The sequence below is a fragment of the Scleropages formosus genome, chromosome 13, assembly GCF_900964775.1.
Source record: "Scleropages formosus chromosome 13, fSclFor1.1, whole genome shotgun sequence".
NCBI classification, from domain to species: domain Eukaryota; kingdom Metazoa; phylum Chordata; class Actinopteri; order Osteoglossiformes; family Osteoglossidae; genus Scleropages; species Scleropages formosus.
Window position 1 is genome coordinate 5,321,453 of NC_041818.1, and position 17,916 is coordinate 5,339,368.

Here is a 17,916-nt window from a genome sequence, read left to right on the forward strand (position 1 = left end):
CTGGAGCTCCTTTGAGTTTCCCTGGGTTCTGTTGGGTTTCACTGGGTCTTACTGGAGCTCCTTTGAGTTTCCCTGGTCGTTCCCGAACTCATGTGAGTTTCATTGGATTCACAGACTCTCACTAGATTTCGTTGGGTCTCATTGGGTCTCTGCTGGAAGTGGAGGGATGTGACACACTCGGGCACACTATAAAGCTGGAGCGCTGTCCTTGAGTGCAGCAGAGCGCTGCTAGAACCTCCTCAGAGCTGAGCTCCAGGAGACTTTCACACAAGACACACACCGCAGGCTAGCCCGGCGAAAGCCAGGTCCAGCTCTGGGGAAACATCTGACAGGTGACAGAAGACACTCACTTGAGCAGAGATCGAGTGCGGCTGCAGTCAGACCAGTAGGAGGTGTGGGAACTCGGACTCGGAGTGGAGCTGCTGCCTCGTCTTCTTCGAAGGATCTGCAGCACAAACCGCTTCCCTCCGGTGAGCTTCACTTCTCCATTCAAATGATTCATCTGCGATTTAAAACGTTAAACGATTTAATTCCAGTCACACTGCCAGTTTTTCTCTTTGCTTATTTGGTGAAATGCGAACGAGGAATTTTACTTTGGTTCAATCAATCATTGTGGTGGAACATAAATTAATGAGCTCCAGTTTTTCGAGAGTGTGTTGCGCTTTTGGGGACGCGTTCTGCTCCACATCATGCGTCCGAACAGCGATCTTGGTGGGGGGGGAGATGAAATAATGTGAAAACACAGTTATCCGAAGTCAGGATTTTACCATGGTGTACCATCAAGAAGCCTGCACATCCCACAGAAATCTAATTTTCCACACAGATCTGTCTTTGTAACACACACCACCGTGACGCATCTCCGCAAATTCCATTCGCATTTATTTTTCTTCTGTCTCTGGGCTGGAACCCTCCTATCGATTCGTACAGCTCCTGTTAAAATTGCAAAAGCACATGTTGAAATGCAAATTGCATGTTTGTTGTGGCGATGCTGCGGCAACCAAACAAGGAAATCGAGTGTAATGTTTTCAGCGTGGAGAGCGGTAAATCACTGTTTCCATCTCATAATGGATTTGAAATAAGTCACCGTTTCATGATGTATCTTCATAAGTTTCACATTCATTCCTTTTTGACATATTATCAAAATATGTTAAGTTTTAAAACCATCCATTTCAAAACGCTTATATTTACATCATGTCACATGTGTTCATTTAGCAAATGCTTTTCCTCCAGCGACGTAAATCTCAGAAAATACAATGTTCATTATATTAGCAGAAAGAGACACTTAGATGCAGATGTGTGATTCTTAAGTGCAGTTCATTTGTTTCCTTCCACAGCATGAACCAATGTTCATGAGTACACGAGTAGCTGCATAAAACTTTATCCAAGTATCCATAATTCCAAATCACCTTCCTACTGATTTTTTTTTTTTTGATATACATATAAACATTTATGTTACATTACAGGAATAGCTGTGTAAAGGTTTATCCGGGCATGATCATAAAGTTATGATGCATGAACATTTGGAAGAGGTGAGTTTTAAGACTCTTTTTAAAGGTGGACAGAGATTCAGCAGTTCTGAGTGAAAGGGGGAGGTCGTTCCACCACTGTAGAACCAGAACCGAGAACCTCCGTGCTTTACCTTTTGGACCTTTTGTGTGTGGGACCACCCAGTGGGTAGATGCGGAGGAGCATAGCAGTCTAGCTGGGGTGTAGCAGATGATCAAGTCCTATAGATATCTGGGAGCAATTCTATTGGTGCGTTTGTAGGCTGTAACCAGGGTCTTAAATTTGATCGGGTCACTTCTTAGTGCTCTAAGATTGTTGTGATTTCTAAAGAAAACAGCGATAAATTCTGTAATTTAAAAAAGTATACTGTACTAAAATCACTGATTAAAATAGCTGAACATGTATCTGAATACTTTAGTAAAGTTTGGTAAAGACACTTTCCAATGCCAAACTGAAATAACACCATTATGGCAGTGAAATACTAAATCTGTGCTTTCTAAAGAAAATATTATCTTGAAAGGTTCTGGATATTTTATTTGGGGCCAGTAAATCAGTGTAAATGCAACAGAAAGCATTTTAACTGCGGTAATGGATGCATAACAAACATTAAAAGAGCTGTGAAGATTCGTGGAATAATTCTAATGAAATATGAAATTAAAAACAAACTTCAAACTCTGAACTTTGTGAACACAGACATTTTCTGCAGATGCAAAATCTTTTTTTTTTTCCTTAAATCATTTTTAAAGACTGTGTCTGCAGTCAAGTGATGCTACTGCACTTACTGCATTGTTAGGTGCACACCCCAAAATGTCGGAATTAAAATATTTGCTAAAATACAGCACATTCTCATGGTATATAGATATAAATACATGCATAATAAAACAAAAATATTTGTCTTTCTTTTTCTGTGTGGCATGTCCTGGTTTACAATATTTTCTCTGCACTTGTATATAGCATGTCCACATATTACTGTAGTAGAGCACTTTCTCTTCACCCTTTACAGGAATGAATGGTGCAGCAAACAATATAATATTATGGGTACACTGCGCTTTGACACGTTACCACAACATGCCGGTATTCCCAGTAAGGCCAACTACCGGGTCAAATTTCATACCATGAAACAATAACCTTTATACATGGCACTCAATAAGGGGAAATAGTGTTACTTTTTGCCAAGTGATTGGGAGCGTGACGCAGTGTGTAGAGAAAAGCAATTCAATGGTAAATGATTTTTACAAGATAAATGCAGCACCTCTTTCCAAGCGTGCACCGAAAAGCCGGAAAAAGTGGACTTTCCGTGACTCGTAAATATATTGAAATCAATTTGCACAACTATTACTCTTATAATATGCTTAAAAGTTCTAAAGGTTGAATGCAATTTGCTACTGGCTGCATCTGTTTTTCATTAAGAGCTGGATTAAATTTATGCAGGAAGAATTTTCAGGGAGTTAAGAATTTCAGTGCCTGCAAAGTATAGGCCTTTCCCATTGATATAATATCCCTGTTGTTCCTGCATACAAATTCTGTTTGTTTACTGCTGACTTTAAATACAGTAATTCCTCGCCCTACGTTGTTTCGTGTTGCGTCGATTTTGACTTTACGTCGGTTTTTTGTTAAATACATATGGAAAAAAACAACTCGTCTTTCAGCCGAAAATATTAAAAATTGTAAAAAACTTAAAAATCACTTAAAAACAATAAAAATGTAAAATCAAATGAAAATAAACGTTGAAATATATATAAAATAATATATTGTAATCTATAAAATCAATTAAAAGCTTAAAAGTAAAAAAAAAAAAAAATTGTCTTATTTACCTGCCATTGTTTGGATTTTTCTTTACTTTTGCATTAATTGGAGTGTATACACTTAAGTGGAATGCTTCTTACGAATTTATAGGGGGTCTAAATTGGTTTTTTAGGGGTTATTTCATTTTCTGTCATTTTTCGCACGCCCTTTGGAACCAATTAACGGCGTAGGGCGAGGTATTCGTGTATCTTGAAAATGGTGTCAAAATGAAAACTTTCCATTTAATATGAAAATAATATTAATAATGTTCTATACGCAAAGCAACATTTGTGAGATACAGGTCATGAGTGTAATGAAAGGGTTGATATCACAGCAGACAGTTATAGGGTGCGGTAGCCTTTTATCTTTATATTTGCCTACATTGTCTTTAGGAAGCATATTGCATCCCAATAATCATGTGAATTAGCACAAAATCATGTCATGGTCTGCCGCAAAACATTATAAATCTGTATGGTATTCAGTAAGGGGGGATAACCGCTTCAAAGGCCTTGTTAGTCCAGTGCTGGTCGCCACATGTGCCAGATGAGAGACCATGCATTATTTTTATTATGCCATCAAGACATTATTTTATACTGAATTGTCTTTGTGTGCTATGCATTTTCAGGATTTGCTAAAGTTCTGAAGACGTGGGAGACCTCCATTAGGAGGCTCGCTGTTTCAACAGTGTCAAACAACAGTGAAGAGAGGGGTACTTTTCCTGTAGTAAAACAGCCCTAATTATAAAAACATCTGGCTGCATTACACACATTCACTTTGCTGTGGGCTTCCAACAGAACATAAATCGCCTCAAGTCTGCAACGGTGCCAAAAATGGTCTCTGGTGGAGAAAACACTGGCAGCGCACAAGGTGTGATGGAGATGTTGGCAAAGAAATGACAGCAAAAGAAGAGAAATGTGTTGATGCAGTTCGTAAATGGGAGCCTCTCAGCATTTCCATGCATCGTTGAGGGTCACACTGGGAATGTACTAATCAGCCTGGTGACTGTAAACAGACTTGACTCATCCAGCTGGACCTCTTAACCACTGTCAGTTTTCAGCCTTTTATTTGAGATTCTCTCATGATCATAGATTGACTACCAGTAGCATGAGCCTCATTGCTGCATCTGTTACGCTCTGTTGAATAGCGCTGCTGTCTCACAGTGCCTGGGCGCTGTGCGAGGATGTGGGTTCGATCCCTGCTCAATCTGTGTGGAGCTTGCATGTCCTTCCTGTGGGTGCTCTGGTTTCCCCCCACACTCCGAAGACATGCTGTTCAGGTTCACCCATAGTGTGTGAGTGACACAGAGAGTGTGTTCCACTGATGTATGGATGAGTGACCCATTGTAAGTAGTGTATCAAGCAGTGTAAGTCACCGCGGTGAATAAGGTGTGTGGGCGGTAACACTACATAGAGTTCATTGGAAGTTGCTTTGGAGAAAAGTGTTTGCTACATAAATAAAGGTAAATGTTGGAGACAAACAGGGATAAGTACATATCTGTGATGGACAGAAGAAAAAACTGTAAACATCAGGCAACACTCCTAAGCATCCTAAATTTTGTTCTCTCGTGTTTGCGATTCAGTTTCACGTCATGTCAAGTTTCCATTTCCCTGTAATAACTCCAGAGGCTTCAGTGCATTTTCCAGCCCTGTTCATATGCTGGTCAAGGCAAACACAGGCCAACTTACAATTCCCCCACAGATGTCCTGTCGCTCTTCTGGCTTGTTTGTCTCTTCTAGCACCAATAATCAAGTCTCACATGAACACCTTACATTTACATTTATTCATTTAGCAGATGCTTTTGTCCAAAGCGATGTACATCTCAGCAAAAATACAATTTATGCATTGCATTAAGAGAAAGAGACATAGCTGCAGACATGTGACTCTCAAGTAAACCCAGTTTGTTACCTACCACTTGCAGCACCGAGGTTCATCGTTCAAGTAGGTGCATAAAAGAGAAGTGAAACACTTTGTTGATCCCCAGGGTTTAATTCAGCAAACTTGAACACAATGAAAAAAATGGGATTTGAACCCATGCGTGCAGAGCACAAAGGATAAAAAGTGCATCACCTTAACCATCTCAACACATCACACACACCTTCTTTTGAACCCCAGGAAACATCTGTGTTTTAATTCAAGATCTGGCACTCCTCATTTTATGGCGATGCATATAAAGATGTCGCTTCAAGTGACTTTGTAGAGCTGATGGGCAAAGGTGTGCGATACAGAGAAGTAAAACTCAAGCTTTTCATATTATTGTGAGTCATAATCATATGGGTTGAAAGAACCTTAAGGGATTTTAAACAACAGACTTCCTTTTTGTGTTGAAATGAATGCTAAGAAGAAGACAATTTTGTTTATGTATATTAATGGTAACTTCAATCAGATTTAGGATAGAGAGCTATTTGTTAGATGGGGTACAACACTGTGTCTGTGACAGAATCCAAAGGAAAGCCTCTGAGGCCTATTTCACCTGCCTTTGGGTCAACTTCCTTTGACATTGTTTTGCTTCAGGACTTCCCAACAATAGCTCAAAACTCCTTATCGATGTTCGAACAAGTGAAACAATAGGGACTTCAAGAAAAGTGGACATCCTCCTGGGGCTGCTGTGGAACGACTTTGTGGCCTGGTGAATGATGTCATACCTGGTCAGCCCTGCATGTCCGTTGCACAGGCCCGCCATGCTTTCCCGTGCCACCCTGACTCCAGTACGCAAGGTGTCGTTTGGCTGAGGTTGTGACCTCCACAGCCCCCAGCCAGGTCCTGTTGCCATTGTCAGGGGTTGCCAAGGGTCAGCTTCCTCTGCCATCGGAGTATCACGCTTGTGAGCTTGTGGATCTGTGCTTCTCTCATGCAAGGGTCCCGCAGTGCAGGAATTTCCCTCAGTCTGCAGAGTGAAGATGGGTGAGAGCGATGAAATCCACAAGTTCTCTGCCATGAACTTGCCTTTTATCGATAGTGGGGCCGGGTCTGTAAGATGCACAGGAGCACATGGGGAGGAAGTACCAGAGAATATTCCATAATCGGCACTAATACGTATAGCTGAAATGCTTCTGACAGACAGATATTATTGACAAAGCCCAAGTAAACCGATCCTTATGTCACCTAAAATTACAAATTAACCACAGTAAATGGTACTTGTTGTGCGTGTCACCAAGCTATTTTATAATCTGGCAACAAAAATGATTGAATTCTAGAGTGAATAAATCTTGGATTGTCAGTGTCACCTTAAGGCTCAAACAAGAGAAGAACTTCATTCGCGACAGCGTAAGAGTACTCATGTTTAAAAACCCGTGTATATGATTTAAATAGCTGACAACATTTACGTCTTTATACGATTTCAATGAACTGTGCGATAGTACTTGTATATATTTTTAAAAGCCATTGTCGTAGTTTTAAATTTTATGGGATCGCGTTAAAGGAGGGAAGGGTGTGTAAAGGGAGATACAACAAGACCATGCCCGGCAGTGCTTTCTTGCTCTTGTTTTCAGTCTGAATTGTGAGATTGTGGAAAATATTTTTGGAGAGAAGTCCACAGCTTTCTTTGAGTACGCTCATTGCGGAAGACGGACAGAAATAGTCGAGTCAGGCCTTAATTGGCAAGAAAGAAAATGACCGTCTGTGCTGTCCTAGACCAGTAGCTCTCCCTTGGTCTGGCCATTGTACAGGGGTTTCAGACGCTGCAGATGTTTGGCCGTGGTCAATCGACCTATTCATGTGCGACTCTGAGCCCCCGCTGCCTCGGGGTACCAGCAACCCATGTGACTGGAGGTGCCCCCTAGAGCCTGAGGAGATAGCTGGCAAACAATGTGTATCTCATGACCACAGACACGGGTGCAATCCATTAATTAGTACATTGCCGTAGGGCACAGCAGTGTGTGCTCATTGGGGGGGTAGAACTTCAAACACGCGCTTACTGATAGCAGATGAGAATGACATTCGTTGGCAGCCCACGGCTTTTCTGAGCGAACAGCAGGATCTTATACTGCTCTTCTATAGGAATAACTCCATAAGAATACTTGGGCTTGTCTGCGTAGTGCAAGAGCAGTGACCTTTTCCGACTGGTGGTGAGAAAAACAGCATATTGTTGATTATGTACGAACGTTCGTAAAAAACAAATAAATCTCATGGACTTTTTGCATGTTACACACATTTTCAGGAAAATGAAGGAAACACCGACGAGAGTGAAAAAAAAAAAAACAAGCTTTCCATTGTGAGGCTGAGCAGAAAGTCCGTAGACCCAGTTAAACCTTTATGAAGCAAATCAGCACGACCTTTAACTTGCAAAAGCCCTCATCATTCAATTAAATCATCAAATATGCTTATCATTTATGCTCACGCAGAATGTCCGTGCTGTACAGTTTTAAAAAGTTGGACATACTGCATGTTGAAACAGTTGATAACTAGGGAGTTAAGGGCCTGCAACTTTCTGCACGTGTCCAGTCCACTAACTTTAACCTGTCCCCCAGGTCAGAGTGAAGTGGTGTCAGGCTGTGACTTCCAGTCTGACATCCATCCTCTCCATGGTCCCCCCTGTCCCCCAGTGGAGGATGCAAGCCACAGTGCTGCTGTTCATCTTGGTGGCCAGCACAGGGGCTGCCCGTTTCGGTCGTGATGCCACTGCCAGGACCCCAGCGGAGGACCCAAAAACCAGCAATGTCTCCCAGCCCGAGTCTCCCGCGGGGAGTCCCGCCGCACCACGCTTACCATTCCCTCCCATGTGCATCAAGCCCACGGAGATCAAGCATGCCTTCAAGTACGTCAACACAGTGGTGTCCTGCCTAATCTTTGTGGTCGGCATCATTGGGAACTCCACGCTGCTGCGCATTATCTACAAGAACAAGTGCATGAGGAATGGGCCCAACGTACTCATCGCCAGCCTGGCTTTGGGGGACCTACTCTACATCCTCATTGCCATTCCTGTCAACGTCTTTAAGGTAACATTGCTACGGCTTGGGGTGGTGAGCACTAGAAGCATATGGCAGAGAAACAAAACCTGCAGATCAGCCTTTCCTACCCTGTCTCTATTCCACATGGTTACACGGATCCCAAGGAGTGTGTCAAAGCTGATTTCTTTAACACTTGTACCCATGTAACCCTGGCCCACGCTGACCAACAAAATTAAGATGTTGTCAGAAATAGCGAACACCATTTAACTCATTTACAGAAAATTGAAGACACGTGTTACTGCTAAATACAATCGGTTGAGTGTTACTGGGAAATACTTCACAACTCAGGATTAGGGAAGTGAGCCAGAATTTGGTGTGGAACAGAAGGCACAATGAGTCACAGCAGTGATTCCAGTATAGACGACAGGAATGTTCCTCATGTTCCTCATTTGGCACATCTATGTCCTGTTGTGATCACCACACACTATGTCCATTAAATACTATCACCCTTGCCAGTGAAGACATTTTTGTCATTCTGAGGACCTAGCATGCAAACAATTATGTTTTGAAGCATTTTTTGGACGTATAAGGAACCATGTTGCCAGCTCTAGCATAAGATGAAGTCACAAAAAAGCAGATAGATGAAGTGTTCTGGTCACTGTGTGAGATTCCCCTGTTTGTGAGGGTCATACAACCAATCAATTTCAATACCTGCTTGTCCCGAGCATGGTCACAGTGAGCCAGAGCCTAACCTGGAGACATTGGGCACAAGGCTGAAGGGATGGGCACACCCTGGATGGAACACCAGTCCATTGCAGGGCCACAACTAGTTACCCAGACACACAGCCGGGTAAGGGTACTGGAGCAATTGCAGGGCAAGCACCTTACTCAAGGGCAATGTAGCTAGAAGCAGGGACCAAACCGGCAACCTTTGGAGCCAAAGGCAGCTTCTCCAACCATGATGCCACCAGCCACCCTTGATGAGCACTAAACCTCAAAGCTTCAGTCACCTTCTATAGAAGCCAGTTTGCCTGGCAGCCCTCCTGCCAGAGCACTTGTAGCAGGAGTACAAAATAATTTGAAACAACAAGAACACTCGAGAAGTCCAGAAATTCTGGAACCAAATGCATTTTTTTTCCCCACTTTCTATATTAGACATGGAGCACCCACAAAAGATGCTCAGCAATTAATCATTTCCGAGGGAATTATTTGGCTTGCAGTTTAATTGCAGTACAGTCTTATTGAATGTATGCGAAGTATTTAATGAAAGTCTGAAGAAACATTTATTTACATTAAGATTTGTTTACTTAGTAGATGCTTTTCTCCAAAGTAACTTGCAATGGACACTATGTAGTGTTATCAGCCCACACACCTTATTCACCAAGGTGACTTACACTGCTAGATACACTACTTACAATGGGTCACTCATCCATACATCAGTGGAACATACTATCTCTGTGTCACTCACGCAAAAATTAAATAATTTTATTATTTAAAAACAAAAATCACTGACTCAATTTTTTGAGCTGTACTTTAAGTCAGCATCAAGCACTAATGACTTCATTTAAGAGCCATGTGCTGCTTTTAAGAGACTAAATTATGTGCAGATCGAAATGACTCTTGTAACAGTATTCTCTAATCTCCTCTTTTCAATGCCTAGCTGTTAGCAGAGGACTGGCCGTTCGGGGTGCACATCTGCAAACTGATGCCCTTTGTCCAGAAAGCCTCTGTAGGCATTACGGTGCTCAGCTTGTGTGCCCTCAGCATAGATCGGTGAGTAGAAGCATTTTCAGACGATGGGTCTATTCTTGCCACATTCATCTAGGTTATCATTTTCAACCAAAATGTTGACCTGTGCCCATATTAAAAACATCAGCTCTCAGACATGAAAATGTCTAGATTGGTGGTGTGTAGATGCCCTTTGACCTTTAACACTTTTGGTTCATCTGCAGCTACCACGCAGTGACATCATGGAGCCGGGTAAAGGGCATGGGCATTCCTCTGTGGAAGACAGTGGAGGTTGCCCTGATTTGGCTGCTGGCTGTGGTCCTTGCAGTACCAGAGGCCCTGGCATTCGACATGATGGAGATGCCGTACCGTGGGAGCAAACTGCGCGTGTGCCTTCTGCACCCCCAGCAGACCACACCCTTTATGAAGGTTTAACCTCCACATATTCATCATATACACCAAGACTCATACACATCAGAGTACCTGAAATGATAGAAATAGGACAAATTCTTGGCATTTTTATGAGACAATATGTGGCAAAAATGTTTTCAACAATTTAAATAAGAAAAAGAGTATAAAAGGTGGTGGCTTGCAACACTATTCAAGATGGACAAGATGTTAGACACAGGACAAGATGTTATACCCCATGCGTATATTACAACAGCTGTAAACAAGGACCCAGTCCAACAGACTTCACCATGAAGCCACAGAGAAAAACATCCAGCCTTACCAACAAATATAAGTCTCCATAATAAATCTCCATAACTCAAGAAAAAGCAGCTTAATTTCCTTCTCCAACCACCACATCAACCACAGGGTGCCAGCATGGGTATTTCATTGAGATTATCAAATAAGCACCTCCCTTCATCAGTGTGTTGTTGAATGAGGCCCGCAACATCTCTTGAATGCTCAACAGTGCAGTCTGGTGTCCCAGACCCACCACCCTCCGCACACATTAGATGCCTTTCACCCCCAACGAATACTGCAACTCCACAAACTCAACTACCCCAATTAACCAATACTGTACCTCCATACCATCAAATGCTGTAAATGCACCAACTCCACAAACTCAAGCCATCCCAGACAATACCTTGTCTCCATACATGCCAAGAAAAGGGGCAAAAGCACCACTCCACAAGCTTGAACCAACCTAATTAACAAGGCCACGCCTCCTTACATACGCCTCTCATCGGCAGTCACCTGCCACTGATTTTAACAACCACTACACACCTCCTTCTGTAGGATAATGGCATTATAAAATTCCTTTGGAAAGTTATCCTAATTATCAGGTGGTTTTACCAAAAGGTCATACAGGCTCAGAAAATCCCAAAGCAAATGGATTTGGATGGATGTAGGAGGACTAATGACTGGAGAGGTGTAAAGGTGCTCTTGTTGACTGCTTTGTCTTTCACTTACACTGGAAATGACTCATGTCTCTGTTTGTCTGCAGTTTTACCAAGATGTAAAGGACTGGTGGCTGTTTGGCTTCTACTTCTGCCTCCCTCTAGCCTGCACTGGCATCTTCTACTCCTTGATGTCCTGTGAAATGCTGAGCCGCAAGAAGGGCATGCGCATTGCCCTCAATGACCATATGAAACAGGTATATTCTTCCCTTAATAATAGGGTTCCATACAATTCAAACCTCTGCAATATGTGCTATTTTTCACACAATAGGTTTATTATACAGCACTATTGATTTTTATCCTCTGTGAACAGGTATTTTTACATTCACAATAGGTATTTTATGTACAGGTGGTCCCCGACTTACAATGGGGTTGCGTTCCGCGAAAGCCATCCTAAGTTTAAAATTGTCATGGTCGGGTCTTGAAGGAAGCGGCGGACCCAAGTGTAATCGTGGTGTCTTCGGGGAAATCCAAGAGAGGAGGTCAGAGAACGGGCAAAGGGTCTTCGAGGTGCAAACGTCGTAACAGGGAGGATCCAAAAGGCGAGGTCAGTACACAGGCAAGAGGTCGATGATCAGAAAGAGGCAGGAGATCGGGGGAACAAGGGACGGGTTTGGGGAAGGCGTTCGGGAACAGGAAATGGCTAGAGAAGATCGTTAACGAGGAGGCAGATCAAGGTTCCGCATCAGCTGGTGGTCTGACGCAGCCTTTTATGCTGTAGTCTGCGTTGCGTCCCAGGTGTTCCGTGTTGGCCCGGAGGTGTGGGCGTGGCAAAAATATTGTAATCTGAAGAGTCCCACTTGGAGTGCCCTCCGACGGACTGGCGTCCCGTCCTGGGTGTGTCCCCTCCCCCTCCAGCCTTGTGCCCTGTGTTGCCAGGTTAGGCTCCGGTTCCTCGCGACCCCGCATGGGACAAGCGGTTTCAGACGATGTGTGTAATACACACCTCTGCATGACAGACTGGGAGATGCAGATCACTGCTGCTGCCCAGCATCGCAAGAGAGTATCGCACTGCACATTGCTTGCCTGGGAAAAAATCAAAATTCGAAGTACAGTTTCTACTGAATGTCTATTGCCAGCTCACCGTCATAAAGTCTAACAATTCTAAGTCAAACCATTGTAAATCGAGGAGCATTTGTACTTCCAAATAGGTGTTTCAGTCTGGGGGGTGCAGTGGCACAGCAGGTTTGGCCTGTTCCTGCTCTCTGGTGGGTCTGGAGTTCAAGTCCCTCCAATTAAATTTCATGGTGATATGCTGGAGTGAACATGTAAGCCTTTAGTCTGGATTTGAAGACTGATACAGATGGGACATTTCTGATGGTAACTGGTGCCCTATTCCACAGTTTAGGTGCTCTATAATTAAGGCACAACCTCCTACTGAGGTCTTATTGATCACAGGTACTTTACAGTAACCTGCATCCAATGAACGAAGATATCATCAGGGGATATAAGAATCAATAATCTCACAAAGGTACACCAGAGCAATGCCATGTATTGCCTTGTAGGTCAGAAGTAGGATTTCATAATCAACTCTAAATGTTCTTCAACACCTTTGAGTTGTGGAAGGTACTGATGGGAAAACAGCTATGGAAACATAAAAATATATAGTTTCTTACACCTGGGAAGGGTACATATCACCCTAGATGAAGCAGAAGCTGTGGGAGATCGCAGGCTTTGTTTCCTGGCCAAAATCTGGCGAACTGGGACCGCTCTGCTCGAACAGCATCTCTGTACACTTGGGATTGTGGAAGCCTCTGAGTCACACAGAGGTTGTATTCAGGACATGTTACTTACTTGGTTATTTATCTTGGCCATATTTCTGTACCAAATTTCTAGAAAGTATTTTCGGCTTAACTGACCACAGTCCATTTTATTTGTTGACATTATTAATATTATAGCTTCAATACGTAAAAATCACATCTTGATTACCTCAAATCTGATTACTCCAAGCATGCTAAAGGTTAAGAAGTATAGAAAACTCCTATTAAATAGAATTTTTCAGAAAACAAATTATACCGTTTAAATGGGTTCGAGAACTGTAGGCCTTGGCTGGAGAAAAGGACTTTAAATTATTTAAAAAAAGCTGGCAGTGCAACAGGAGGTTTTAGTAATTGTTGTGATCTTTGAGGAGGTCCCATTGCAAATTCTGAAGACACTAGAACACAAGGAATATACAGAATATAATTCGGGTATTGAGGGTCTGATTTGATGAAGTGGAAATTCAATCCAACAACAAGCTTTTCAGTCAGCCACAATTGTGAAGTTGGGTCGAGAAAAAACTCGAGATGGACAAGTCGTACCCCAGGCTAAACCCCAGATACTGACCCTCTGCACTTCCCTGCACCTAGCGTCGGGAAGTGGCCAAGACCGTGTTCTGCCTGGTGGTCATCTTCGCTCTGTGCTGGCTGCCCCTCCACCTGAGTCGCATCCTGAAAAAAACAGTCTACAACCAGCATGACCCGAATCGCTGCGAGCTCCTCAGGTAACAGTTTTGTCTGTCCATGACCACCTGGTTCCATGTGTCTAGTACCTGTAGCAATCACCCCAGAATAGTTTCATCAGGAAAAGCTGTGTAGCACCATGCAGACACTGCACAATCAGTTAGAACATGTCCCACTGAAGAGTGATTCATAGTGTGATGTCTTCACTCATGCTCATCACTTCCTTTCACTTGCTCATCAGTTTCCTGCTGGTGATGGATTACATTGGCATTAACATGGCCTCCCTCAACTCCTGTATCAACCCCGTGGCACTGTACTTTGTGAGCCAAAAATTTAAAAATTGCTTCCAGGTAAGACCTGAGTAGGAACCATCACATTTGTTGGTGTATCCCACAAGGGGTCGTAGAGAGAACTGTTAGAAAGGAAATTACTATTGCATTTGTTGCCTCTGCATGGAAACTAAGACTACGTATCTTTACTTCTCAGTCATGTCTGTGCTGCTGGTGCAAGAGACCATCCAGAAACATCTCTCCTATTGATGAAAGAGGCCTGGGGGTGCGCTGGAAGGGCTACTGCCATGAGAATGGCTTGGACCGCACCAGCTCTCGGTCCAGCCAGAAGTACAGCTCCTCCTAAGGATGCAGCACGCCTGGAAACTAAGGAGAGGCCAACAATTAAAGCCCAGCATTTTACCCTTATCACAAAATTATGCTGGATGAAACATAGACTTCATGTGGGTTCTTGCTGCAGCAAGGCCTCGCCTCGCCATAGGATAGCTGTGAAGCAACCACACTGAATCGGACCACCTTGGACACACCGGTAACCTAGGGGTAGCCACTATTTATGCTTAGAGATTTAACAAGCTGTACAGCACTCCTGCAGAAAAATCTTCAATGTACTGGCAAGATGTTTGTATACAGTGAGGAGGAGAACACAGGACTACACTGGATGGACACTGGATGGGTTCAGAATGAGAATCCAGAGAACTCAGTCTTTCCCACAGCGGGACTGGGAAACTGTCAAATCAACAGCATGGGAATAATAAAATCATAGTTCTCTAAATGAACAAAGCATTATTTATAGCTCAGTATTAAAATATTGCGTGTATATAACTTATATATGTTTTGTACTGATAAAGAACGGAAAGCATACGCCTTTTAAGAAGTTGTATAACCATCCAACTCGAGTTCGCCCCATATAAATTAAGAATCTGAATGCAACAACAGACATTTTCCCACAATCCTCTTCCTGTTCAGCTGTCATTCTGGAATATAGTTAGAGCTTTTCATTGTGTTGAGTGCCTTCGGACTTGGACTTAGACTCTCACACCTTGGGCACATTGTCAGAAAAGACCAATCACTTGAAAAGGACATCATGTTTGGTAAAGTCGAGGGCCAACAAAAAAGAGGTAGACCTTCAATGCGACGGATTGATACAATTGCCCCAGCAACGAATGAAAATGTTGGAATGACCAGGCATGCGGCGCAAGATTGGGCAACATTTCGCTCTCTTACACATAGGGTCGCTATGAGTCATAAACAACTCGACGGCAACTAACTAAACTTTCATTTTGTATTTTCGTTATTCAAAACCTAACGAAGAAACTGTACACAGGAGGTAAGATCTTTTTGAAGCGATGCTGGCTTTAAGAATATCGTTTTTAGATGATTTTAGTGGTTGAATGAGGGAGATTTTCTTTCTTTGATATGAAATGTGAACATTACCATTTATCATACCGCATTTTTTGCTGAGGTAAAGTGTAGCATTTTTCTCCATTTAAATTAGAAAAAAACATGTTTTACCTGTTGTGTAGCCCTAATCCCTTGAATTTTCTGCAGAAATATTCATCAAATGAGTCCTTAATCAGTTTAATTCCCCATACATTGGATGCGTATCTACTGCACATTACATGTAAGAAGAAATAGATCATGAACGGTAAAGCAGCATTACAATACAGACACTGTTTCAGTTTTGCTGTTTAGGACATGAAGCAGAGGATTTTGTGTCACATGCTGAGTTCAGACCGTAAAAAATATGCATACATTTTTTGTAAACACGACATAATGGTACATTGATTTAACTTCTAATACAATACACATACAGCGCACTTACAATGTGAACAAACGTGGTAAAGCAGACATGTAACAATGTGACCTAAAGGAAGCCAAATATAATCTTGTGTGTATGTGCATTACGTGTTTTTGTGTTCACATAGTGTTTGTTGAAATTTTCCACAAGACACATTTTGCTGTGTATACTCTTGTAAGCTGTTTAGACCTAGATCAGATATTTCATTATATATTTTGACTTTCTCAAATTTAAAACGCTAAAGATTTTATCCTACAAATAATAGATTGGAATATTAACAAAGCTTTTTATATGTTTTGAACAATATGCTGCAAATAAATATTATTTTATCACACTGGTCTGAAACTTCCTTTCATACCACGACATACCATGTGTCACAAAGGACACTGGCTGTCTTTACATGCTTTATAGGAAACAAGCGGAGCGGTTTTGTGGATATGGAGTGAAGAGAAATGGAAAATGGGAACTCAGCTGCATCTCCTCACTTCATTTCCAATAAAAGAGAGAGGGATCCTACAGCTCAAAAACACTCAGCAGTGTGACTTTAATAAACAGGCCCGTTTTCTGCATTTAAATTCATCCCATTTCTATATAAAGTATACATATTATCAGACCTGTAAATACCAAAGCGGGATTTTTCAGCACACAAAACACGATCCAATCCCCTTGTGCCTGCACATGTAGTTATTATTAGTAAAGCAAATTACAAATAGAACATAGTTTATTTTATCCATAACATTCAAAAGCAGATTTTAAAGATTCCGGCGAATATTCTAGGCTCCGGGTTCCTGGTTAATTTTCTTCACTATGCAAGTGTTCCCTGGGAATAGTCTTGTAGACTGAAAGGAACTGCAGTTTTAAAATGTTCCAGTAAACACCACAGCAGCACTCGGAGAGACAGATGGAAGGAAAACTCCTTTTACCATACACCCCTCCCTGTGCTCCATTGTACTTTTCATCCAGTGAGAGCACCGGGAAACCCTGGGATTTCACAATATCATGAAGTGGAACGCAGTGTCCAAACTCGTAAATAAACTCCATAGACTTTATAAGTCGAGGATAATCTAGAGTAAAGGGAAATAAAGAAAATTTTGTGTGTAAATGTTTTCTGGTTAAATTACGGGCTTTGTTGGGTTTTTTTAAGTGAAAATGAATTAACACAGCTTCTGCAGGACCCAGATATTAAATATGAGAAGTTTTTTTGGCCAAGTGTGCTGACGCACACGAGGAATTTGCTGTGGTTCTAGATGCTTCCAGTGTTTACGGACGACAAACAGCTGACAGAGAACCACAGAATAAATAAATATTTACAGAGTATACAAACATGACAGGGTGAATAGTAGTATAAATACAAAAAAAAAGTCAATAAATAAGAATTAAACTGCAAAAAGTGGCTGGATATTGTTGCACTGACAGGAGACCTATAGGGGAGTGTTAACCGTTCGTGAAAGTGATGGCCTGATGGAAAAAAACCGTTCTTGTGTCTGGTCATTCTGGTGGACAGAAGGTGCTCTGTAACACCTGCCAGAGGGGAGGGGTATAAAAGGTTGTGCCCGGGGTGTGTGGGATCAGTGACGATTCTGCTCGCCTGCTTCCTCATTCTGGACTTGTGTAAGACCTGAAGGGTAGGCAGGGGGGCACCGATGATCCTCTCAGCTCCGTCCTTTGTAGCCTATTTCTGTCCAGTTTCGTAGCTGAGCCAAATTAGACAGTTAGAGCAATGCACAGGACAGACTCAATGACAGATGAGTAGAAGTGGATCAACACTTCCTGTTGCAGCTTGAACTTCTTCAGTTGGCAATGAAGTACATCTATATGTAAATATGGCATTTCTGCAAAATTTAATGCACATTTACTACTTATGTGCTGATTTTAATAGAAAAAAAAACACAATACATGTCATACTTAAAGGTTTGGGCGCCCTCTCTGGCAGAAATCACAGTCTCCAACTGTTTTTCTGTAGCCAGCCAACAGTCTTTCCATTCTTGCTTTATAAATTTTTTACCACTTTTCCTTGCTTATAGTGCAGAAATATTATCTCACCTTGCATGCACTGCATGTTTGATATCAACCAATACA

The 17,916-nt window shown here is 42.2% G+C and overlaps 1 protein-coding gene across 2 annotated transcripts; it reads left to right on the forward strand.

Moving 5' to 3' along the window:
- The first annotated feature begins 209 nt into the window (after positions 1 to 209).
- LOC108925504 (endothelin receptor type B-like) lies at positions 210 to 16,169 on the forward strand. 2 transcript variants are annotated; one of them, XM_018737500.2, is made up of 8 exons: positions 210 to 470; positions 7,758 to 8,225; positions 9,838 to 9,950; positions 10,130 to 10,334; positions 11,356 to 11,505; positions 13,657 to 13,790; positions 13,991 to 14,099; positions 14,236 to 16,169. In XM_018737500.2, exons 2-8 carry the CDS (start codon positions 7,812 to 7,814, stop codon positions 14,383 to 14,385), a joined length of 1,275 nt encoding a protein of 424 aa, XP_018593016.1. In that variant the 5' UTR covers positions 210 to 470; positions 7,758 to 7,811; the 3' UTR covers positions 14,386 to 16,169. The 2 variants fall into 2 exon arrangements, with proteins under 2 accessions (XP_018593016.1, XP_018593017.1); XM_018737501.2 differs by having other exon boundaries at positions 7,833 to 8,225.
- Positions 16,170 to 17,916: the final 1,747 nt, after the last annotated feature.